The 26,435-nt window shown below is 44.1% G+C and overlaps 2 protein-coding genes across 2 annotated transcripts in view; one reads left to right on the top strand and one right to left on the bottom strand.

The window, feature by feature from the left end:
- LOC126568525 (ADP-ribosylation factor-like protein 5B) overlaps positions 1 to 26,435 on the top strand; it is a 241,679-nt gene that overhangs the window by 33,979 nt on the left and 181,265 nt on the right. The window lies entirely within an intron of this gene.
- Positions 11,911 to 25,662, bottom strand: LOC126567779 (polyamine-transporting ATPase 13A3). Its single transcript, XM_050224066.1, has 2 exons — positions 24,817 to 25,662; positions 11,911 to 15,493 (listed from the first exon to the last, which is right to left on the bottom strand). Exons 1-2 carry the CDS (start codon positions 25,518 to 25,520, stop codon positions 11,965 to 11,967), a joined length of 4,233 nt encoding a protein of 1,410 aa, XP_050080023.1. The 5' UTR covers positions 25,521 to 25,662; the 3' UTR covers positions 11,911 to 11,964.

Here is a 26,435-nt window from a genome sequence, read left to right as displayed (position 1 = left end):
TCACCTGCTCTTCCGGCAGTATTATAGCCTTGCCTGGAGGGGTTGGTATGGTCACCGCACGAACTGACTGCGCTTATACATTGGTGCGCGCTGCCGGTGTTGTGTTTTTATTTATTCTCCCAAGTGAACCGAAAGAAAAGAGCACTTCGCCAACAGAGTCATTATTTATCCTTGGGAAACTGTGTATGAGAGAGTCCTTGCTTGCTTGGCTTGTGGCGAAACGAATCCACCAGGATGGTAGCTAGACTAATTTCTCGTATCAAATAATACTTCAACCACCGACAATTCCGGCTATCGAGTGTGCCGGGTACTTTCTGGATATTTTATTTTTTCTCTACAGAGAGAAAGAGAGAGAAGTGAGGGATGTTCAATTTTTCTCCTTTCTGGGTGTTTCCTTTTCGTATCTTCCCGTTTTTCCCAGATGCATCCAGATCCATTATCGGTTCGTTTTTCGCTAGTGGATCGATCCCGGTTTTTGCTCTTTCGTCTAGCAATAGTGTGGTTGTCCTGTGACCCATCCCCCCCTGTACTCTACCTTTAACGTTATAAAGCTTTAAAGGAAGGAGCTACCAGCAAACCCGCAGCCGGCGAATGAATCGATTTTCACCTTTCAATCTCGAAAAGCTTCACCACCGAATGAGATAGTGAAGATTTTTCTTTCCTTTTTCTTCCGGGACACTGATGACCAAGGGAAATGGAAAAGATTTCGCCACTGATTATAGATAATCTGTGCCTTTAGTAGTAGTAGAAGTACTACCACTACTAATCCGATTTGGTGTTTGTGGTGGACCAGCAGACAAGGAATTTTCCCATTCAATAAAAAAAAACATACAGATGGAGAAAATGGTGGCGATGAGGGTTTAGATAAGGATGTGTTCCAGTAGCAAAAAGGACACATACAGGACATAAGCTAAAATTTTCTCCCTTCACATTTTCTTAAGCATGCCGATTAAAATACTGTTCATTTAGAATTTGTTCACTCTATTTATTGGAATTTTTGGAGAGCTATGAGTAGGTATTGGAGCACTCTCTTCCCTCTTATGGAGTGATTTTGACATGATCGTTCTTGTTCCAGTTGTTAATAAAAATGGAGCTGCAACGTAGATAATTCATCGGCAACACCAACTTAGAAAATTCAAATTGGTCAGGGAGAAAAATAGGAAAATTCCCTAAGAATACGATTTCTACTTGAATCAATTTTTGAAACGGGTTTAGAAACGTCAAAGCGTGGCTAGAATGGTTGAATAAAATCGTCGTTCAGCTGAACTGGAAGATGTTGAGAGCGTTACAGGGCTAATCTTTCACTTTCGGATGGGGATATTGCAAAAAAAAAAAAAAAAAATACGGTGCAGCATAAGAACCGTCACAAGAATCGGATTGAGTGCAACCAAACAGAACTCTCAAACTCATGGTTTTGCAAGCCATACCTGCAGCTGTGGGGCCACAAAACATTTGCTTTTTATTCAAGCTCATAAAGGCCCAATTAGGCTCTGGCCAGATTTGCCAACTGCCCAACAAGCATACTATTGGAAAAAAACAGCTACTGAAGTGGATAAACCAGTTGTGTATCAAAGGTATCAAAAGAAAGGATGCTTAAATTCATCCGTACATAAACAAATATATTTTTCTTGAATTTTGTGATAAAAGAACAATAACAAACCTTTCGTTTGATGTAGAAATTATATGCCTACATAAAAAAAAATTTTCGTTTTACAGCCTGTGATGATTGACCGAATTCTAAATGAATAACACTTTAACATAGAATCGTTTATATGGTTGGTAAGAAGGCAAATTTTGTTTAGATATTCCATCGACCAAGAGTAAACTTTTATTGACAATGGAATATTATTAGATTTTAAAAAGGAAATATACTTAAATTGAGAACAAGAAGTTTGAGCTGTGCATAGCAGTGGTGTAGCCGAGTGGACCAGCTCTAGATTGAGTAATATAATTTAAAAAATGGATGTTTTTAGCATAAATCTTTATCTCCTTCTTTGGCATTAAAACATAAGGAGGACGTGGGCTACCATTGTTGGCTTTCCTTGACTAACTGTTACTGTGGTTAGCCCTCGGAACGGGAAGGCTACTAGGGCAGGATTCAATACCTGGTCTTGCAATGACAAAACTGTCGCCACTATCGGTCCGGTCCCAGGTGAAGTCTATGTATATTTTATGTGACATTAGGAGTAATTATGAATTATTCTCTATTATTTATTGAAAACTAAAAACTCATCCGCAAACAATATTGATGAGGATATTTTAATCATCTTCTTGATTCAAATCGATTTACACCGACTACCGTTTTTGGAACCCAAAACCCATCTGCTTCGATCTGCCGGAAGTACGCCAGCCAAGACATTTCCAACCAAGGAAAATTAATTTCCTCTCACCACAAAAATACCAGACTAGAATCGGATGGTAGTGGGTAAGAATCTTTGTCGCCTAATCACAAGATGTAACTAGAATGGAACAAATTACGCAATACAGATATTGGATGAAAGTGTCTGAAAGATGTGTGAATGAAAGTCGTAGCTATTGGCTGGTTTAATGATCCAAAAAGCAGTCGCTCTTCAGATGTACAGATGAAAGCGGTAGGGCATTTCTTTGTTCAGGAATAAAGAGATACTCTTCTGACACAATTTTCTCGTGCAGTACCAGTGTTTTCTTTTGCACCTCGACTGATCCACAGAGGTTCGCTCCGTTGATGGATCAACCGAACCCAACCAAAACCTGAGGTACACATTGGATTGTTTTGATTTTCTTACTGTGCGTCACAGCTTATCACTCCCTCCTCCCGGGGTGTACCCCCTACTCCACAAAGTCACACCGGTACACAGAAAGTCACGTTGTTTCGCGTCCGCTGCACACGACAAAAGGATATCCAATTACTTGTTTCGAGGTCGTTCCGGTTATTTGTCATATTGCTTCGCTTTCCGATGGTGTGATGATGATGGGCTGGCTTTCGCTTTGATTGCCCGCGAACTCAATACGCGGGCAGGACGCGAACAAATAATGCTGCATCCGCCTTGATGCCAGTGTGCCTGTGTGGTGCTTGCTCGACACCCCTTTTCTGGCCCTGGGGGACGATTTATTGTGTCGCCAGGCTGTAAAACGGTAGCCAGAGCTTGCGACGAAGGAAATGAAGTGGTTCTAAGCGATCGCGCGCGCGCGCTCTCGTCCTCCATTATCATTCTCATCATCGTTATCAAGAGTGGCGTGTTCCTTCTTGTCGTTGCTGTCGGGAGTTGAATTCCTTTTTGGGCCCTTTTAACCCCCGTTTCCCACCATGTTTAGGGGAGGGGTTTAGGGGAGCGGGATTGATATTCGATCTTCTTCAATCTGATGATGACCAGATTCTTCTATATTTGGAACTCTTTGTTGGCAGTGTTTTTACACGCTGACCATATATCCGACAGATTGAATTCTTTGCGGGGACGCGTATCTGTTGATAACGAAAGGGAACTATTGGCGATTTATTACCGCCCCATTATGATACCATTCTATACTTTTGTGCTTTTAATTGTAAGAACATTCAGCATACTTCATCACAAAAAAATAAAAGCGCGAGTAAAGTGCACGCGCTCGCTTCGAATCTGTCCCATATGTATTCACCGTAAAATGCCACCGGACGCATGGAGAAAGCGCAATCAGCAGAGCTCAAGCAGCTCCGGTGCAAAAGTGTGCCACTGCGGGCAAGCAAAGCGCAACGAACCGGTTTCGAACCGTGGCCAGCGGTTCAGCCGTCCATTATTCGTTATTATTCGCGGTTTCAATGTTTTGTTGCGTCGACCACGGTTGCCGTCTTAGGGAAATACCGTCGACATCGCCACCCGTGTGTGTCTCGCAACCTTGATTTGTGACGATTTCTAGAGCTAATGAGATGGCGCACGTTTAGATGAGAAACTTGGCTTGATCAGGTGCGGGATGTGGTTATTTTTCGTTCAGCTGGTTAATTTTTAGCACAATTGAGGTGTAGGAAGGCTAAAGATGTTTTTGTTGGTGGATTTCAATTGTTACGAATTAAGAATTGATTTTTTTCGAGCAAAAAGAAAACTAGAGTTGTCCGGTATCTTTTTCATGATATCACAAGATATACGCAGCTAGACGATAGGTTATTATTGGAAGAATTTGTGGATTTTTTAACCGCATCTATGTCTGAGAGGCGTGAGTTATAGGACTAGAAATGATTCAATGCAGTCTCTCCTTGCTTTTTCTGTCCAGTCAGGGGTTTTAAAGTAAGTTTCCTTAGCTGCGTTCAACAAAATTCGGTACAACTTTCAAGGGATAGTAGATTTTAATTGTTAAATCGATGTTTTGCGTTACTATGTTTATTCTTCGGTAGGCTTATGGTGTTCCAAGTAGCAAACCAATGATGTCTATATCATTTCATCAACTTTTAGCAGAATTTGGATCGGCCGAGCCCTCTGATGGATCGTTCTAGTCTTAGCGATCATAAAAAGCCCTCTGATGGATCGTTCTAGTCTTAGCGATCATCTTAGGAATCCTAGTGAGTTTTCCATCATCACTTGACAAGTAATTTTGATCATTGACATACTAAAAATCCTTGTAAACTTGATCATAAGATCCTTATATAGCACAGTTCAAACTGTCATCTTCTTCCAGATTTCCCAAACGGTGCAGATTCAATCAGGTAGGTAGGTTTTACGCATGAGTTTTTCGCTTCCGCCGGAATGAGGATTGAGTATCTAACTACCTAGTATCATCAAGACTAGTAAACCATTCGATGGCCGACGTGATCTAGTAGGTCGTTAATCCAAGAACAAGATCTCCTGTTGATTTCCAGTTGATCATCCTGTTGATTTAGAATTTTGCTTTCGCTTCTTAAAGGGCTTAGGACGGGATCCAAAAAATGTTTTCTTTATAGATTTTGTTCGACATTATAAATTAAATTCTTAATAATTTACTCTAGCAGCAGTATACTAGTGGAAACACAATACATCCAACAACTTGTTTATGTTGCCCCAATGAAGAAACACAAGAACGCTAATGATTCCCCCGTATATGTATGTGTGCGTCTGTGTGTTTGTTTTGTTTTGCCAGCAGCAGCAGCAGCGACAGCAGCAAACAATCATTTAGCAAAACATGCTTGCGCCGTCATTCGCACAATAAACAATTTGTGTGCCTTGCGGGATGTATACACCCCCCTCTGCTACTTCCCTTGCCCCATACTCCATTCTCCCACCACAAAAACGACCGGATATTGTGCGGCAACAGCGTGCGTAGCAGTGAGCACGCGTTGCGTATCTGTGACAATTTTTTTAAAGTCGTTCACCAAATTTGCGTGAGATGCGGATCCCTTCGGGTGAGATGTTAATTATCGCCTTCAATCTCGTGAAACTGATTACTGTCAAGATGTGTTGCCCACACGCACAGCTCACATCTTGCAGGATCTTGCTCACCCTCTCTCACCGTCATCTCTCACAGAGCTCATTTGATTCTCAGCTCCTTGTGAAAGAAAGGTGATGGGTCGCTCATCGCCTTGCAAAAAGGATATGCGGCGCACTTGCCCACAGCATCCACGCACACATACACTCTTGAGCGGCATCATCGCGATGAGAAACAACACACATCACGCAGATCTCGCTCCTCTCTCACGCACAGGTGCGGAGCAAAAAGTCCTTTACACATACACTACTGCACGACGGCGGCGATTTGTACGTTTTCTTCGCTTCTTCGTGACACCGTTGATCCGCACCCGCTCCTGTGGTAAAGCTTTTTCATCCCCTTGGCGTAAATTCTTCCCCCACCTCCTTCTGCTCCGCTGCCCCTGTCTCTTTGCTTGCTGCAGGTACCATTCACCCAACCACCCCTCTCCCACTCTCCTCCCATCATTCCATCATTCTCTCTTCTAACCTGCTTCCTTGGCCCGTGCATGGCGTAAATGATCATAGTAACCCAGATTCCACTTTCTTCACTCGACATACGCACACACATACGGATACACACCGCGGAACCGCTGCACTTTCCGGATGCACGCCCCCGGGGAAAAATGTTTCCTTTTTTTTCGGCACAACCCAAACGATTTGGAAAAGGAAATGAAGAAAAAGAAAAAAACCCTGCACACTCAACGCAAAAAGACAAGAGACACACGCACACGCAGAGGACACATGCACAGTGGGGCGTAATCCTTTTAGGCGTGTGTATTTATTTTCTGCCACTGTTTCTTTTTCCGCTGTTGAGTAAAGCTCTGGGGGGGCACACAGGCGGATTCAATCAATCATCCCAAAATTTTCACCGGGATTCGCGGATTGTCGCACGGAAAATCCTTTGCAAAAAAAACTGGTTGCCGCACCCTTATGTTTTCCAGGGCAGAAGAAGAAGTGTATTGTGTTGACAGGTGTGTGCGTGTATTGTGTCAGACAGCCAGTCAGCGAACTTGGATTTGCTCGTATCTCCTGTTATAGCGTGGCATCTCTGCTGCACTTTTTATCTCCACACACCCATCATCCGTCAGCCACTACAATTTTCTCACACACCTACACACCTTTTTTGCACACGAAAAACAGATTAACACACCACAACCCGGAGCCGTTCCGACCTAAACTTTTCTGTTGATGAATGATAAATCGCGGCTGTTTGTGAATCGCGGATGAGCAAACCGTTCCACACTACAAACACTCGCATTCACCACACACATAATGGCATTAGAGGATTTGCATTCGCGTAAAACAATAGGCAAACTCACTGTTCGCACCCCCCCAAACACACGCGTACGGCCTGGCGCCTGGCCGTCAAAAAGCCCTTCGGACCACTTGCTCGTGTCACGCACGCACTACTATTGCTGACGGGCCGCTCTCTCTGTGTGTGCTCAAGCAGCGTTGCAAATTTTCCATTCGCCGACCCGCCTCCTGTGTGCGCGCCTGTTCGCCAGTGTGTGTTTTGTTTGTGTACGATGTGCCCGTGCGTATTTGATGAGAGAGAGTGCGCACCTTATCTGCTCGCTCGCGTTTCAATTGAATACGGTTGTCTCGCTCAAACCCTTTCGCGGGAGACGTACGTTTTCTCTTCAGCTCTGTGGTGAAAAAATCTTGCTTTTCCGGATTTTCCTGTCCACTTACACCCTCCGCGTACGTTAGTTTTTGCCGTAGTAAGGATAATTTTTTTCCCAAAAATGTACATTTTTAATAACGAAATAAATAGTAAATCCAGACATTCCTAGCATAAATTCGTTAATTCATATTCGAGGTCAGAGTCAGAGGGTGATTTTTCCCCAAGCCGGTATTCTAGCGATTTTCTGCTAACATAAATCAATCGTAGTAGGCTGCTATTGCTGGTGCCGGCCAAATTGCCGAGCGGTCTGTAAAAATTCGTCACATAACACACTACAAGAACCCAATATATCTTCCATCATAAAATCAGGCCACAAATTTGTATATGAGGCCCAAAAGATGCTGATAAACATGATAAATTTCCTGTTCGACTGCATTTGAGGAGTTGAAACATGAATGTACGAGCGAAACTCACTCATTTACATTGCATTCAGAAATACGCATACACACTTATAAAATCAGAGTTTTATAAGTATCCGGTATACCTTTGAAGCATATCAATAAATATTCAAACAACATCGCAACAAATAAAAAAAAAACATCTCTTATTTTCTGCCTGAAAATCAGTTCATCAATAACTTATTTTTTACACTTCTCTCTACATCTCTTTCATACTTACACACACATACGCACGAACGCAAGCACCTATTACTGTACGCGCGTTTCTCGAACGTGCTATTTCGCTCGCACACTCAGCACAACCACATCGGCATGCTTCGTTGTCACCAAATCTCACTCCTTCTCTCACCGACTCTATCACACCGCCGCACTGCTTCTTCTTGGCTGCTGCGGATACTTTTTCCTCTTTTCGCACAAGTTCACACGCCGCGCACCAACCACCTCCGACACTACTTCTCTTTTCGTTTTCTTTCTGCTTCTTCACTTCTTATTTCTTCTGCTAACGCATTTGCTTTTGAACCACCCGCTTCGGTGGCCGAGGTTTGACACTGCACTCACACACACGCACACCCTCGCACCTATTCACCGAATGGGGAAGATGGATCGAATTTTCCACACCCAATTTCACGCACGAAACACAACGTTGCTGTAGAAACTCCAATTACACCGTGCAGAGGAACGTTTCAACTACGGTTTGCACACACTTTGTACCACCATCCGGGGGTTTTACGATGGGTATTTTTGCGAAAACATGCACCACACTAATTCCAGCTCATATCGAACCGAGTCGCCATATTTGTTTTTTTCGGTGTAGCGCTCACCCCTAGCAAGCAAAACGAGTACGGCACTATATCGCTTCGCTTCGCTCACTCACTGTTGTGTCAAGCAGGATCAGAGCGAGAGAGAAAGTCAGTGAGAGCGAGATAGCACGAGGGTGTGTGTAAAATCAAGGTCGGTTCATCGAGGTGACCAAGCTTGAAGTCTGATTTTGACAATTTCACTCGAAATTTGAAATCTATCTTCGAATGTTGAGAAAACCCGTTAATTCTTAAAAGTAGCATCAAGGTCAATTTATTTACGATTTCGCATACAATTGAGACACGCTCTCAAATTATATTAGTGCCATCTAACCAGAGGCGGATCATCCTTCGTCGGAAGGGGAAATCGGCGCAATCTTACTCGGATCCGTGGTTAAATACTTCTCCTGGCTAATCCAGGAAAAAAGGATAACCCATCCGATTTGAGCGAAGCTGTGGAGGACCGACCAGCCCAGAGATTCAGGAGAAGTTTCACCTTTGTCTCGAACTCCAGTAGTGTTTCCCCGTCTTCGTCAGAATAATTACGCGCCTCGCTGTCCGCAGATTTGTACACGGTTACACCGTTCCTGTGACCTCATATTCTCTCCGCTGCCGTATGTTGGGTTTAATAGATATTAGATCTCGCCATTCGCACGCGCAGTCTTACTTCATCGCCTGTATCCTTTCCTTTGAACTCGACGTTCCTTCACTTTTATGTTCTATACCCCTGTATGTTCCTTCTCGTCGACTGCGTGATCCACTACAGATTCACAAGTAGATCTGACAATGTAGCAAGAAACTGCGCGGAATCTCGCGCAGTTTCGCAGGGGGATTGGTTATCCCTTCGGGTGATCGACCCACCAAACGGCAATACTGGGCAACTTGTTAGATTCTCATCACGATTCAAGGCAAGGCGAAGATACAGTATTCTTCTCAGGACACGAGTCTTGGAGTCTAGGATTTCATGCAGCCTGGATGAATTGGATGAGCTCTTTTGCTAGGTCAAGAGGACTCAGACATCAGTCAATATTGGATTAAATCCTTCGGAAATCGGATCAAACTTCATTCATTCATATAGTTTACACATTGTAGAATCGATTTATTTCATTAAATTCAACCCCGAGCTATATGTTGATTTTGCATATATGTATATGTACACAGGACACAAACACACATAATGTCCTTATTCATCAGTTGTATGCGTGTGTTTTTTTCGTCTCATTTACTTTGCAGACTTCGTGTGGTCTCCTGGCATTATTAATAGCACCGTCACAAAGAGTACACACACAGAGCACCGCGCGGTTCTTTTCTTTTCCTCTGCTAAAAAAAACTTATGTTTTCTTTTCTAGTAATCGTTCGTACACATATGTCATACATACATGCAGGCAACGGTATTCGTAATTTTGTAAAGTTGTTTAAAACTTTTCACAAACAAAATGCGCGTATTTCTTCCTCCGCTCACATCTCGGGTGTTTTTATTGTACAATTTGCGAATTGATTTTGAACCAATTCTTGCAACTGGTACTGCCGCTTCTTATACGCTTTGTATAATGTCGTCAATTTAATTTAACTAGGTTCCACTCGTTATTTGTTTTTTTTTTTTTTCAAGACACCTCCAACACCTCACCATTTGCTGCACGGCTATTTTTAAATATAGTTTATAAGTTTAACATATTTTTTGTGGCTAAAGAGTCCTCTCGCACACACTTTCTGGCTGGCCCTCACCACATTTGAGGTGTTTTGTTTAAGTAAAGAAATACGATAAGAAAGGTTGCCCTAATAGGCAGCTAAAACTAGCGATTTTAAATAGAAGTGGCAATGCTACTGCTTCTCAACGGTCTGCAATATAATGATGCTGTGAAGGTGGTGATCCTTTCCATGCATGTCGCGTTTACTCATCTCGTTCGAGCATCCTTTACTAAAAATGTTGTGCATTTCTTATCGTTTGACCCTCTAAGGCATGCTGCTGCCCGGCCGTAAGTATAGTTACTGTTATCTCTTTCCCTTACCTAATTCGTACGCGTGTTTTGTGCACGTGTTTATCAGATACTACGTGCAACACACACCCTTTTCATTGGTAGATTTATCTTTTCCTTTCCGTTTTTTCTGTACTATTACAATTTTGAGAAGGTTTCTTCTGTGACCGTGTTCGTTTCTCTTTTTACATTGATTTGGACGTTCTTTGCACGTTCTTAAAGACCGGCTGCATCAAATTTCTAAATATCTTTCTCTCAGAGCTCTGGGATTTGTTTCCCCATGTGTTTTTTACCCGTCCCTCTATCGTTATCATTGCACAAAAATTGTGAAAGTACTGGTGTTTGTGTGTGTGGCTACTAGGTGCGCCTAGAAAAAAATTACTATTCGGAACTGTGTTTCTGTGGCTTGTTTCAGTAAATAGGTAAGAGCAATAGAACGTTTTTGGAATATGTTTTAGCAGCGTAAATCTAACGAATAGAGAATTTTTGCGTTCTTAAATTGTGAAACTACTTATTAAAAATTTTAACGCACACAAGCCAGTACGCTTTTTGCTTTGCAATTTTGTGTTAATTAAGGTGTAAGTGTGTGCTATTAGAATAGGCATTACACAGTGGTTTCAAGCTGATAAAGCACGAGTTCACATGATTAAAACATACGAATCTTTTGCTAAGCTAGTTATTTTGTGGACACTTGTTTCATCGCATGACGGAAAAAACGAACTATTTTAGAGAAGAGAGAAGAGAAAAATCGTCCTCCAGTACCACCATGCACATTTTTATGTGTACCTATCTATTACACATGAAAGCTCCTTCCTTCTAGCTAGCTATTGGGTTTAGGAAAAACCGGTTGTATCGCTACTGTTCCAATCGTCTTTATGCACACACAAACAAAAAAAAACCTGCGCGCGTGTTCGTCACCTCAACACAACCATGCTACACACAAAATACATATGGAAAACACGCGGACACGATAAATCGTTCGTCCTACTACCTAAACCCCTGTGTGTGTGTATGTCGCTTTCAACTATCGCGTATTGTAAAACGTATTACAAATCGGCCTGGCTTCGTTCAACTACCTATCCACCCTGTGCAAATACTCTCAAATGATGCTGATATATATGTATGTATGTTGATCCAATACGCGATTGTTTTTACTTTGTATAATATTTATATATCTACATATCCTTTTTTGTTTTTCGCACAGCTTTTCATACCTGTCCACACGCAACAACAAAGGCCTTCCTGTAGGGTGGGAATAAAACCCATTTTTAAATTATCTTCACAACACACACACACACAAATGTGCATCGATCGGTCTCCGTCATCCTCAATCGGATAACGTCTCAAATGTGTTGATGTGATCGATCTCCGGTGGTGGTGGTGGTGGTTGGTGGTTGTTAGTACAACTCTCATTCACATTATTGTCTTTCCAGTATCCGTAACACGCTGGCTTTTGACGTAAAATCAATACACAATATCACACAACAAGTATCAACAATAACTTTCGAGGCATCGCATCCTCTTTGCCAATGGCTTCAAGGAATCAACAGCCACGCTTTAGTAGTAGTAGTAGCGATGCTACCGCACCTTCGCTTCTCTATTGTAATAACCGACGTCCTTCCAATGGCATACGACGACCGAAACCACCACACCAAGCCACAGCAGCCGAGCAATAACTTGGAGTGCCGCCGACGACGCAACACTATCAGCAGAAAGATGGCGTCAGTAATCATACTTCTCGCTCGACCAACCGAACACGGTTTTAAAGTCGCTCGGCGAGTGGATATCGCGCTGGAAGCTTTGCTGTATCTGTAAGTACTTGCGGCGTGATTTGGCCACATTGTGCCACCGGTAGCGTAACCTCTTGAAAGCAATCTCATCCACAATCACGTGTTCAATAAACAGTGACAGTAGGAAGTTGATCAATCCATACGCGACGAGATACAGCCGGAAACGAAACTCTCCCTCCGGTGGCATAACAAGCTCGAACTGTTCCGCTATCCAGGTTGGTGGATACACGGTTAGTACGACGGCAATCGCCGCATTCACCACGATGCTAATGATGAAGCCATAGTTGGAGAAGATAGACTTCCGGTAGGGAGCACCCTTGGAGAAGACAATCGCCAGTATGAGATACTGGTAGCAGGAGATCGCAAAGATGGTATAGTTTTCGAAGCATCCGTGATCGTTCAGTTCCCGGTCGGAGGTGTAGTTGAATGGTTCGAACCATGGTTGCGCTTGCACATGATACCAACCGGCCATCTGTATGCCGATCGCTACGATCATGTGCAGAGCGAGGGAGAGAAGCGGCGCAAGCGATATAAGCGAGTTGGAAGGTGTTTGCTTCACAAGCGGTCCATCGTAGGAAGAAGTTTTGCCGAAGAAGAACGCCACAATCGAGATGATAAACAGATCGATATACAGATACTGCCAATCGGTAAGGTTCGAATCGATCGAGTAAAGGATCACGACGGATGCGAACTGAACGAGTGAATAGGCCGCCATAAATTTAAATATACCGAACGAAGTTACCAACGCGGCACGACCCTCCTTGATAACATTCGGCACACAGGCGATTGTTGGATTTTTCGACGTAAATGGTGATGCGACGGATGATTCTGCTTCCGACAGTGAAATACCCGTGTGAGCCGCCTTTAACGCACCACAATCGTTCGCTCCATCGCCACACATTGCCACGTAGTAGCCAAGATTTTGCAGCCCCGTAATTAAGTGTTGTTTCTGATCCGGAGACATGCGCGCAAAAACGGTCCCGAACGAAGTAATCGTTGGTACCAGCTCCGGGAAGTGTTCGTTAATGATTGCCCACGTTTTGCCGGTAAGTGCGAACCGGAACGAACCGGATGCTGTACTCGTACCCTTTCCGAACGTGCCACCATTTACCGCCTTTACATCGTGATGGTCCGGAGGCTCAATGATGATACGATGCGAGTGAATATCCTTGTGGTCGAAGTTGGTACTGAGCTGGGTCGAGATGGTACACGTGTCGATCGAACTGCTGATACTGTTCGATTCTGTCATGAGGGCGTAGTTCCCATTCTCCTTCACTCTGTGGTGGATGGCCGTTCCATCCGACTTACCATCGGTCGGCATCTGATCATTATCGTTAATGATATCGGACTGTGTTAGCTGTGGCTGACCGGTAATATCGTACGACAGGAAGTAACGATCCGGATTTGTTTTATCCGCGTGTGCTGTCACTGTGACAAGATTCTGACCCGCCAGTACCATACCACAGTCGTGTGCGACACTTGCCGCAGTAAGCAGGTTATCTCCGGTTACCATTACCGAGCGAATGTTGGCTGCGTTTAGACTTTCGATCACTTCCTCTGTGTCCGCTTTGAGTCGATTTTCCAATATTACAAACCCTAAGAATTCTAGCTCACACTCTACCTTTTCGCGTGCAATTTTCTGTACCTTTGGGTAGTTTAGCTTCTTGTCCAGCTGTTTGTAAGCGATCGCAATGATTCGATAGCCTTGCTGGGCGTAGAATCCTAGCTTCGATTGAAAATCTTGTGGTATGCTCTCGGGCCTACACAGCGAGCTAATCATCTCGGGCGATCCTTTCACGTACACGTTGAAATGGTTGTCGGACACCTTACGCGTTACTACCGACATTCGCTGCAGTGCGCTTGTAAAGGAAAACTCACGCACAATACCGATATCGTTCGAATTGTCGTACGCTACGTCCAGCTCGAGGTTTAGCTCGTCTCGCGAGTCACCGCGCGGTGGTTTCACAATCGTCGGGAACAGCATGTCGTACTTGGTCTCGTCGGACACATTCGCCTCCTCCAAAATCCAACCAGTCGACTCAAATATCTTCAGATCAAGTGGATCACCACGCATCTCCCCATTGACGAACGTTATCGAATGGCACGTCACCATACCGAAGAGTAGATGATCACTCATCGGTAAACGGGCAATTTCCTTGAGCGGTATTTGAAAACTGTTGGTCGAATCCTTCGGCAGTACACCCCACATATCCAGACCGTCCTCCGTCAACGTTCCCGTCTTGTCGAAACACACACAATCGATACTTCCGGACACGTTGATTGCACGCGGTGAGATACAGTAGATGTTGCTCTTCTTCAAACGCTTCTGAGCGTACATACGGCCAACAGTCATCGCAGCCGGCAGTGCCGGCGGAACAGCGATCGTGATCAGATCCAACGATTCCACAATAATCTTAATCGCACCAATACTGCGGCTTATCTTCGTATAAAGCGTATACACAAAGCCACAGAACGCCACCACACCCAGCACGGTGATGAACTTGTACGAATCCTTCTCAAACTTATAGTCCACCGGAGGTGGATAAAGAATCGATCGGATCAATCCCCCCTTTGCGGTGATGTTGCCCGTGTTCAACACCTTCACCAGCACCTTCTCACTCCCAATGTAACGAGTCTGGATAACGCGTGTCCCGCAGAACAGTGTGTGACGTGCATGCTCCTTTCGATTGTAGATCAAATCACGCTTCAGCGGCAACGGAGTCTTCGTCACTGGAACACTCTCACCCGTCAGCATCGATTCATCCAGGATACAGTTACCCGATAGTAGTACCGCATCACACTGCATCGTACAACCGGTGGCGGGAATTTCCAACACATCACCCGGTACCAGAAAGCGCGTTTCGATCGTTTCCGATTCCATCGTATCGCGCACTACCATTGCTGTATCGGTGCTCTTGACCGTTGAGTATAGGGCACGCTGGTTGCGCTGCGTCTGTATGATCGATACCGTTATACCGAACGCGCTCATCAGTATAATAACGACCGCGTAGTAATAGTACTCGTAGAAGAACCACAGTATAACCGAGAAGATCTGAAACACGTAGAACGGGTTGAGCACCTCGAGAAATAGTAGCGTTAGGACGGTGCGCAGCGGGATAAAGATTTCGTTACTTCCGTAGATTAGCCGGCGGATGCTTTGTTCGTACTTGGATAGCCCTTTCGTGTGGTGGATGAGTACGCTCGGTACCTCCACATCAAGGCCCTGTAGCTTGATGAACTTTTTGCTCACATCACACCAGATGTAGCGAAGCTTTTTGCAGCAAAAGTAGCGCATTGTGCTTGCAAGCTCGAAACGTCCACCTGTCCGATGGTAGGCCACCTGGAACGGGTCAAGCGAGCGCAAGAACCCAATGTAGTCGACAATTCCATTCTGCGTTAGTTCCTTGATCACGTTTCGTGCGTTGGAGGTTGTTGGTTTCTTCTTTTCGTCCAGAATTTCACTAAAATGAAAAGCATACGAGAAAGAAAGCAGATTAGATTTATGTGTAAGCCACTATTTGAGCATTAATTCGGCAGTTTTTTAGTTATTCGTTATGGGAAAGGTATGTGAAAAAAAGAGCTTTCTGTGTTCTTCAAGAGCATCATCAATCTTCAGCAGGAAGGTTTTGGTTTTCCAGTTGTTGACCATTCTGGATAGAATTTGAATCTCGGTCCTAGTCGCCAAGGTGCAAGACAGGTCATAATATTTAGGCATTTAAAGACCAAAATTTAGATTAAATGCAGGCGACATTGTTACCATCGGAATGACTGGGATAACCGATTGTAGGTTACTGTATTAAAAGAATTGAAACTTATGTAACATTATGTAAGAATATCCCATCGAGAGCATCGAGATTTGCCAACAACTAAATCCCTTCAAATCAATGCTCATATCGTTGCGCTTTTAATTGATTTGCCCTATTCAAAGTTTCAATCCTCTCTTTTTCTGGGTCGAACTGCGAACTGCGGACGGCCGGCGACGATCAATCAGCGTGTTGGTTTAGCACAGCGGAATTTCAACCCTCATCCATTTTTATCATAGTCGTCCTGCCCCAATACTCTCACCCCACACCTCTTACTCTCTCTCGCATCAATGGACTGCCGAGCATTGCTTGACTAACGTGCCGGCGAAACGTCCAAACAAATAAACTCTAATTAAGATTGAACACATCGGAAGGACGAGCGTCGCGAGTTGGCTGGCTGGCTTGCTCCTCGTTCTCTCCAACATCAATTTTGTGCATAGCTTTAGAAGTTCTCGGTGGGGAGAACGTGTAGGGTTGAAGGCACCCCCCTCCCCCCCCCACCAGGGGATGACGCCACACATTTTTTACATGGTCCAAATCAACCCACATAAACTGGGATAATGAACTGGGAAGACACTAGCCGGTCGGCCAGACTTGGCCCACGTAAGACAAAGACGGGAATGGAACCAATATAAAGCTTTTTTTTTTGGTTTGGTGAGGCGCATTCTCTCAAGCCTTCTTTTGGCGAAACGTTCCGTTCATTTTATTGCTTTTTAAGAAATCCCTCTCTTTTTCTTGTCTTCTTCATAAACTACCAGACCCCATTGAGCTTTTCGTTTTTTTTTTACACAATATTTTATTCCTTAGTTTGCCGATTACATAAAAAACGGTCGACTAATCCCTAATGCTTTTTGGGTCAGCAGATCCTCGAAAAGGGATATTTTACAGTATCGCTGATTTAAATTCATTCGATGCTTTCGATGCAGAAAAACGGTCCCCCCACCAGCTCAGCTCTGTCAGCGTTTATATCGAGAATATTAAAACTAAAATAAAACAAAAAATTGTTCAGTAGGGAGGTCTTTTTCCAAACCATTTTCTCGGAAGTAAATATACTTAAATAGCAGGCATGCATCTCATCCAAAGTTCTATTTCTATACTTATGCAGAACACCATAAGCCGACCACTCGAGGCACTTTACCCAGTTTAATTAAAACCCTCTCTCAAGGAAACCCGCGCTTCATTCATTCACTGTCACACAAGGGTGTTGGTGAACCGTAACACGAAACCATGATTTGTTTACACTACAAGTCAATTGTTTTATTACGTCCCCATGCAAAGCTTTCAAGATTACCGGGCAGAGTGGCACAGCCGCATGGTGGAAAAAGTTTCAATTATGTGTCAACTGTCGTCGCTGTCGTCTTTCGCGGGCCATGCCAAACCATTTCAATTGGAGACCGCTGCAACATAATGACAATTGTTCAGGCACGAAATGATTATGCATGTTTTCTCTCGAATACTTTTGCGTAACACGTGTGTCGTTAGAAATTATACAATCAAGGCAAGTAGAAGGCAGTCCCCGGTATCATTTTCAACTACCGTGGGGAATGGTAAAGGCTAACGTTAGAAGGGGTGATTATTGAAGTGCGAGGCAAACGGAAGCTAAGGTTCGATGAAGTAGGTCGACATAATAAATCTGTTGACAAGTTCGTGAATAATTTAACCGAGGAAATAATAAAATGCTTTTGAGCGCCACATAAAAATCAATCTTTATACTTAAGTAAGATAAGCACAGGCCTATTTTACCGAATAAAACATATCTCTAAATTAAATCGGGACAAAAAATTTTACATAGGACACTTAGGAAAATATCCAAGATCGTATCTCTTTATTCGGCAATTGCTGGATCTGATATGGATTTTCGGTAACAAGTCTTTATATGGATTCACATAATGAAATGGTAGAACGACTTAGGGGAACATTTCAAACGATAAGTTGAGTATGAGGACCTCGTAATAGAACTTTGCAATCACATAAGGGAATCTTGCATACACTTGAGGGAAATTTGCAACGCGGCTGTGGAATTTTGCAATCAGTTATGATTTAAACAAGCATTATTTAAATTATTTTTTATTAAAAATGCGTTGAATCCTTTTTTCAAGTGATGATTTGATTTAACAGGATAGAGAAACGTTCAGTAAAAATTCCACGGCTGATTGCAAGGTTCCCGAGTCGAGCTGCGAAATTCTTCCAACTGATTTTTTTATCGTTTATTTATAGAGGCTTTGAGTCTTAGAGACTACAATCGCCTCTTAATCCCCCAAGTGAATGAAAGATTCTCCTATATCCTACAGGAGATTTGCAATATTCCATCATCCCTTCGAAAAAATCCACTTAGTGATGTGAAATGGGTAAACTCCGAACATTTGACAGACTCGATGAATCCAAATTAAATCTTTAAGAGTATTCTGTTTCAGACAAATATTTCGATTGGGATATTTCTTATAAAGAATACGTATTAGGGAGTTAGTGGTGACCTGAATAAAAGGCCTTGCCTCACAAGGTCTCTATCAGCTGTCTCTATCTCTATTCTTGAGCTAAATTTGGTCCTTGCACTCCAGGATACGGTGAATGAGTCCTGTTATCAGTCCCTTCATGTTAGTGGTTGCTACTAAACCATCAAAGTCCCTTGTTAAACTAAAGCAACCGATAGTTATTGGTTGGATTTGTCGTGTTAGTTTAGCAGCATTGAAAAGCGCACGTCTCTTCATTGAAACGCTTCAGCTAATCCACCCCTCTCTTACTAATAGGTTTAGGTTCGTGCACTTTTAGTCAACTCATTTGAACAGCGCGGGCGATGGTTCCTAAAACACGAAGCTTAACGTGTTCAACGTGCAACTTACATTGTTGGGGCATCTACGAAGCGAAGGTTACAAAACACGCTCCTTCCACATACCCACAAACGATCATGACACCTGCCGTGGTGAAACAAACGGGGGTACGTGGGGCGCCATCCTTCGATTTTTCTCGCCATATTGCACACGTTTCTAGCGCTACGCTTTATTGATGATCTTCGACGTGACACGTGGTGTGATTCCGTCCCGTTTTGCCACTGATCGTCAGGCGGGTATGCAAAAGCCACCGCTCAGATAAGTCATTGTTCGAATGCTTTATTCTCTCTTCCGATCCGGGTGTTGGCGCGCACTGTTGACGCGCTCCAAACAACCCTAACCGACAAGGGCTTGTGTGCGCCTCGAGGTGTAGTACCACCACCGGGTGTGACACAATTATGCTGATTCTAGGGCTTTTTTTCGCAAAACTCCTGAGAGAGAGACGTATTACTGTTGGGGGTGGTGTTGGGTGACATGTTGGGTTGACTTGCTTAATGATACACGCGGAAGGGCGCGCACACAATCACCCACCTCTACGGTTGGGATGTCTTTGTGTAACGCTCCTTTTACGCTACTAGGTCGTCGTTATACATGCAATGCGATTGAAACGCAAACGGCATTTCAGATCGAGAAGAAGGCGGCCTGGAAGAGGCGGTAGGAAGGTTATTTGAGCACGAGATTGCTGAGAGAAGATAAGGAAAAGCCCATCGGCTTTATGGGATGACGATTAGCGTTTAATAAATTGCTCGCTTTATTGACTAGACTAATCCGAACAGTGACCTGCCGTCTGGCTCCAGGGGTTTACCAAGTTTTTGGTAAAAAAAAAAAAGGAATATTTTACCGTAAATGTTCCAAAGCTTTCCAACTGTCCCGCTATCATTCTCCACACTTTCTAGAGCACTAAAATGTTATCGACCAATTTGCAAACGTGCAACCAGAATCGCAAACTACTACCCTCACCAACGGTTTATCAACTTTTTCCTCCATTTCCTCAGTGTGTTGCAATTGCATTTCCGGCCATTTAATTTGTGCACCCCTAGAGGCCGTAGTGTGACCGGACGCTGTCACATACCGGTGCGCCGAATGGTGTGTGTGTTGTCAGCTTGTTATCGCCGTGTGTTCCAAGAAATAGAAGACTAGGTGGAAATAACACCTGCTACTACACTGATTCCACTGTATTGTGCGCCACTCCACTTGGAGCACTGCTTTGCATTACAATTTGCTATGCAAATGCCACAAATCCTTGCATAAGAAAAGTGAGATAATTCACTCTCTTTAGCATCGCCCACACTTTCACCCCTATTTTCTCCCAACACTCAATTACGGGTTTGTAAAGGTCACTGTCGTTGCAGACACAGATAGACAAGTGTACGATCCGATGCAATCAATGGGCAAATTTAGATTGGAACGCTCATCAGTAATCAACTTCAAGCGAGAATAACCTACTTAGCGAGACCAGCCTTTTATCACCCTCGGCTGTATCGTAAAAGAAGCAGTATTTCTTAATTGTATTATCTTCCTCACCTAGAAATATCTTAAGAATTTCCTGTCGCTCGTCTTTTTTTTTTTGTATGTACACACGAAAGATAACAAGCACCATGTGGTGGAGTGCCCTGTAGTCATCGTACAGTAAGACGCTTAGTCACAGAATGTGTGTACAGTTGGCCTGCATGGTTACAAGTGTGTAGCAGCATCTACCTGCAAATATCAGTTACAACTCACGAAGGGGAACAACAAAAGTAGACTTTTGTAATAACAAAAAAAGAAGAAATAATTCTACAACAAGTACGCCCTTAAGGTCGTGTGTATCGTTAACAAGAAGGAAACATCTTGCATTTTTGCATCCAGCAAAGGAAGACCTCCGCAAGCAAGGTAATCGATTGTTGTGGGGCTTTCCCGATACAAGAAAAAAAAACGTTTTATGGGTTTTATGACCATGGGGGGAACGTGGATAGGTAGGTGGTAGGAGGTGTGTAAGGCGGTGAATCAGATTGATCATTTAAGCATTTCCTTCACAGCACAAAGAAGCCACTTATCGGAAAGGTGATGAAATTTCAAGATATTTTTGAACAGAGTGCTTCAATAATTCAGGGTTCGGCAATCTTTGCGTTGCTCTAAATTAGAATAAAAATTCAAACACAGAACAATGTTAATTTTTCATCGGTTTTTAATACTGGTCCTATCTTCTAGAACATATCACGAAATTCCCGACATTGAAGAACTTTTTTTGTAGATTTCAATCTATTACAATTACATCGATAAGATAAGATAAGCTAATAATTCTTGTCCACAATCCAGCAGCCATGACTAAGTGCTAAACGTTCAGTTAAGCTAAAGCAGCATGGACGACTTTGTCGAGGTATCAACTGTAGTCTAGCAAATAAGCTGTTGAGTCATGCAATACCGATTAAACTATTAAAATCCTATCCAATGAACTGCGAGACAATAAAAGACATCAAGATTGTTCTTCGTTTAACCATTTAATTTAACTATGATGCTTTACAGGGGTTTGCAAGACAGCAAATTAATTCTCCCGCGTCGTATACACAACTCGGAACAATAAAAAATTTACTTCTTTTTTATTGTTTGACGTTCATTTTTTTTTTCATGGAGCTGCAATTTGTACATGCGATTTGAAAATTTATCATTGTAAGCAAGGTTGAAAAAAATCAAACTCCAAAATAATGATACAAATCATTTCAACAAATAATTTCCTACACAAATCACTACGTGTTTGAATCGTTTTTACATGCATTTTCCCAGGCCCAATGTGTGTAGCCTACCGGCATATAGGGAGCATTGCTGTGCGTACCAGAATTAAATTGTAATAAACGATCGTCAGAACCGTCATCCACCGTAACCAGACACGCACACACTAAACGGCACCGTCTAAGCACGACATTGGCCATCAAATCAGATTAGACCTTATCGACAAGTGTGCGCCAAACGATAGAGCACCAATGAAATCGGCAATATGCGCTGTGTCCTGGACCGCAGGCGGCGGATGCGAAAGATTTTATTGTTTTCTCGCTGCATAGAGGCGATAACTATTATTATCACACCGCACACCATCATATCACACAGCGCACATTGGAATGGAATGGACCGGACCAGCACCACCACCACAAACCATTCCATTGACCGTAGTACTATGTCCGATTTTTATTGCCGATCTCGTTTATGTTAACCACACATAAAACACAGTACACTCATCCTTCTACCGGCCGAAAAAATACATCCCGCGAGGCTGTTATGCGCCGCAGCAATATTGTCAAAAGGGGTTTGATTGATTGGCAGAGCGCGTTGGAGGTAGTAATCTCACCTAAATTTGTCGTGCCTTTTTTTCAAACGGAGGGCTTATAATACAAGCAATTTTACAGCTGTAATGGGTGTAATACATCGCCGCAAACATCGTGTGCAGATGATAATGCCGGTGAAGTAGGTTGGCGAAACGGGCGAAGGAAATTTCGGTACGACGCAATGGAATCCGGCTATGTGAGTGAGTATCGTTTGACGAAGATAAGATTGGTAGAGTTGAAATGTAAAGCCCACAAGAATTAGCACGGATAATTGATCGGTTAAGGTCGTCAGGGATGCTACACTTTTTAGTAAAATTGGCTGCGTCAAAAGAATGCTTTAGGAAGGTTTATATTTGCTCCAAAAAAACTGATAAATAAACTTTAACTTCCGCAGATAGATGACACTTTAGAAACGTAAAGTTTCATCGTGCAGACACGGTGACATTTATTTTTGGGACATGGAAAAGCCCTGCACAAGTGTTCAAAAACTGGACCTCTTTTGCCAACACTGTAGAGCAATCATTACCTCGCACTAATCGACGAGAGCTCATGACGCTGCAGCAGTACAAAAGTGAACGGAACGCATATATTCGCAACATGGCAACTACATAGCCTTGAGAGCCTTCTGGCCTATTCTGGCCACTTTCTTAACTCGATTGCCAAACATTAATTGCACGTGAGTCTCTGGGTGTGTTTGTGTGGTTTTTTTTATACATGAGTGTTACATGACTATTTTTTGGAATTCTCTTTTCCTTCGATGTTCTCCGATCAAGCGGAAGGGGAAGTCTATTTTGCGTCATAATAAACTGTATCTATAGGCGACTCGCAACATCAACAACACATTCTTCTACTTTCTGTCTCTCGTATCCAGCGATTTTACGCGACAATCGGCCGGAAGTTTGTGTCGTAAAGGATGCGAAAAAGACTAACCGAAAAGCGAGACCAAATTTAATAACATTCCCGAAACAGAGAACGGAAGAACGCTTCCCACTTGATGTGGACGAAACGTTTGCCACCGAGGACCGAGGTGGCGGGCGGTCGACAAAAACAATTTTTCAATCTACTATCCGACCAGGCCGGGTTCCGCGCTACGATAGCTTGGTTGATACGCTTGGCCCGTTTATCATCTCCACGCCGAAAGGTTAAGAGGTGTGTTGTGTTGGGTTATTTACGCAATCCTTTAATCCATCATTAGGCAAAGCGCAACCGGCGGGATTACAGGGGGCAGGTTGGTCGAGAAGATATATCAAGTATTCAGCTGGACGAGACTGGAAAGCTAAAACACTCCACGACGAAGTTCTGGCTGCACGTTTGGGACATAAAAGGAAGAGCGAGCGTGCACACGAAATGGCTCAAACCATCCGCGAAGACATATCCATCTTCTTTGGTAGTGGTGCCGTTGACATGCTGCCGTTCTTGGGCAAATTTTAGGTCTAGTGGGTTTTTTCGCGTCTTCGGGTGCTTTTAGTCACACATTTGGTATGCAAGACCTGTCAATCTGGGAGCTTTTTTTGTTGTTGTTGTCGATCTCGAGCTGCCCCGAGAGTCATAAGCAACAATTAACCGGTTTTTTGTGTTTCTTCATCGTCATCGCTAAAGTTTGTGTGTTTTTTCTTAGCAACCGAACACAAAACATATATCCGGCATTTGCATGGGATAACACATTGTTGCCTATAAATTAACAACTTTGACATCGTCAAGCGGTTAAGCGGCGAGGAGAGCAACGGAACGTGTGGCGTTTAACAGGAGTTCTTCTACAAAAAAAGGAATGCATTCATCGTCATACTGTTTGTTCAAGTGTATTCACTCTTCAATTCAAACGATGTTATACGAGGTATACGAGGTATTTAACGGTCTTGCTATTGACATTTCGGTTCTTATCTTGCAATGATGAGGGTTTTTTTTTTCATGCGGATGCTTGTAACTAATTTTAATCTTCTTAGCTTAACGGCGTTCTACGAGACCATGCCGACCATGTAATGGCTTACTAGAATTGCTGACATCGCTTATTTGGGCAGTCCGTCCACACTACAGGGGAACGATCCTGAGGGGATGGGAGACACATTCTTCTTCTTCTGCTTGGCTTAATGACTTGCTAATACTACGTAGTTGGATAGTCAAGTCCTCACTTCGGGGCAACGGTCCTGCTGTTTGAAGACCAGTGCCGTTGCCGCATCTACCACCAGCTCCCAGTTCAAAGAGGTCACTTAAGCTTTGATTACTAGCAAAAGCGGTTGAGATAGATTCTTTTTTGTCATTCGAATATCAAATAACACACAACGGGTTCCTAGAAATTCCATATAAGTCATATCAATAAAACACCGGAACCTTCACCGAAACATTGGAACAATTGCATTATCCACTTGCACCGTCCATTCACACAAAACGAAGTCCATTATCATGGGAAAATCCCCGCACACAATTCGTTCCACTGTTTGGATGTAAATCATATCATTCTACCTTCACCTTTCGCGCTCTCTATATCGATAATTAGGCCGTTTAGTGCATGCAACCGGAGGAAAAAAGGGAAAACAAGGTTAGATACTTCTATTAACTTCACCACAAACCACTTCATCACATAAAACAACACCTTCACACACAAAACACACATTATTACCGGCAGAGCATGCCAATGTCAGTCTTCAGGCTAGTTTAAATAATAACGATTTGAGGAGGTCATGTAAATCACAAACGCATTCACACACAACTCGAGTATTGAAGAAGGTTCTTCCGTCCCCTGTGCACTTGACTCGACGCCACGAGAAAGCGCAGAATCTAGTTTGATAACGATCGGAGCAGGCAGACATTCACGCGCCCTTGACAAATTAGCATAAAACAATGAGAGCGGTCTTACCTGATAACATCACCGTTGAGCGTTATGACGTCCTTCACATAGTACAGATCGTGCTTCCGCTGGTACGCCTCATGGATCAGCACCTTGTCCGCACGCTCGAGCGAACACTCCCGGTGCGTCGCCAGCAGCAACCAATGGCGCCGCCAATGCATCACCAACCGCAGGATACCGAACGTCAGCAGGAACCCTACGTAGCAGACGAACGTTTTGCGCAGACATCGCTCGTACCCGGTAATAAACATCTGGTCCTCCTCGCCATCGTTTAGAATATCGTGCACGGACGCCTGTAGGCCGGACTCCTGCAACAGCTCCGCTAAAGTAGATACAGCGTCAGGATGCGATTTCTCTTGCTCGATATCGTATCGGTGTGTCCGGTGGTGTTGATGGTGATGATGGTGGTGGTGGTTCGTTGCTTGGAAAAGCATGGACTTACGCGCTTTCTTGATCTGTACTGCCGCCGGTCCGTCATCTTCTTCTGCTTCTGGTGGCAGCCCCGCACTTACTACACTCTCCACTAAAAACGACGGTACCGCCGCCCGATCGGTTTCGTCAGCTTCGATACGCGCGGCAGCAGGATCTTCACCGTGATGATGACGATCGTCGGTAAGCGCCGTGTCCAGCTGGACATCGAACGTCGATCCTGCTGCCGAACCCGAAGCCGAGCACCGATCGGCCGGGGCCGATCCTTCCGTCAGCGGCATCATGTAGCTTTAACACCCACGTCAGGGAGGTTTCACCCGCGTGACACTCCGACGCGCAATCAGACTGACGACTGAGGCACGGTGCCGGAGCTCGGTCAGTGCAAGCACGCCGCCAACGATGCCTTCAACGACTGCCGGCACGCAATCGGTGCGACGCGCTTCTACAACGACCACCGCAACCACCTTGGTATTGGTAATGGTGAGCGGGTTTGCGCTGGTGTGCGTGAGCGGCTTACCGCAAATAGGAGGGAATCGGTGGGTGGGTGATGTAGATGTTGGCACACAACAACAAATCGTTTCCTCACCTCCTACCTCCCTTTCTTTCCACCTACTTTCTTGCGGGTTGTTGGAGGCGGCGGAGCTCTGGTGTCAGTGGGGCCGATTGACCGCCGCACTCTTGTTATGCTATATCGGTTGGCGGTGTTGGTGGCAATGATCGTTTAGCGCTGATGCTGCTAATGATGATAAGCGGTAGGCGCGCACAGAAGGACGGGACAGGAGGGGCGGCGGCGGCAGCTGATGCTGCTGGTTGGCGCTTATCAGTTGCGCGACAATGTTGATGACTACGACGGACGCGTATCGATGCTATCTCAGCACAAAGATGTCACTCTCCGGTACGGCAGTACAGATCGCGCACATGGTCCTACGAAGCCACTCAGAGCGTTGCGACGACGACACCGACGGGACGTCGACGTCGATTGCGGAATTACGGTTGTGTCCGTACCACTCAGATTCGCTTGTTGACGGGTAAATCAGAAACAAGCTCCTTCAATAGCTGTTGAACTTGACACGAAGATTTACTTCCTTTTAAGCTGATGTAGCGATGCTGGGTCTCTCACTTCAAACTGACGCTGGTACGCTGGTTTTCGACCATCGAACTGATTTACTATCGCATTAGACGACGGCGATCGTTGGTGG

This window comes from Anopheles maculipalpis, chromosome 2RL (genome assembly GCF_943734695.1).
Source record: "Anopheles maculipalpis chromosome 2RL, idAnoMacuDA_375_x, whole genome shotgun sequence".
Classification (NCBI taxonomy): domain Eukaryota; kingdom Metazoa; phylum Arthropoda; class Insecta; order Diptera; family Culicidae; genus Anopheles; species Anopheles maculipalpis.
Note: the sequence above shows the minus strand (reverse complement) of the source record. Positions and strands in the feature narration are given on the sequence as shown.

Bases quoted from the DNA above. Each gene is read 5' to 3' on its own strand.
- LOC126567779 (XM_050224066.1), bottom strand. From the start codon at position 25,520: ATGATGCCGCTGACGGAAGGATCGGCCCCGGCCGATCGGTGCTCGGCT. The intron at 15,494-24,816 runs GTAAGACCGCTC...TTTTCATTTTAG, and splicing joins CTCAACGGTGATGTTATCAG to TGAAATTCTGGACGAAAAGA.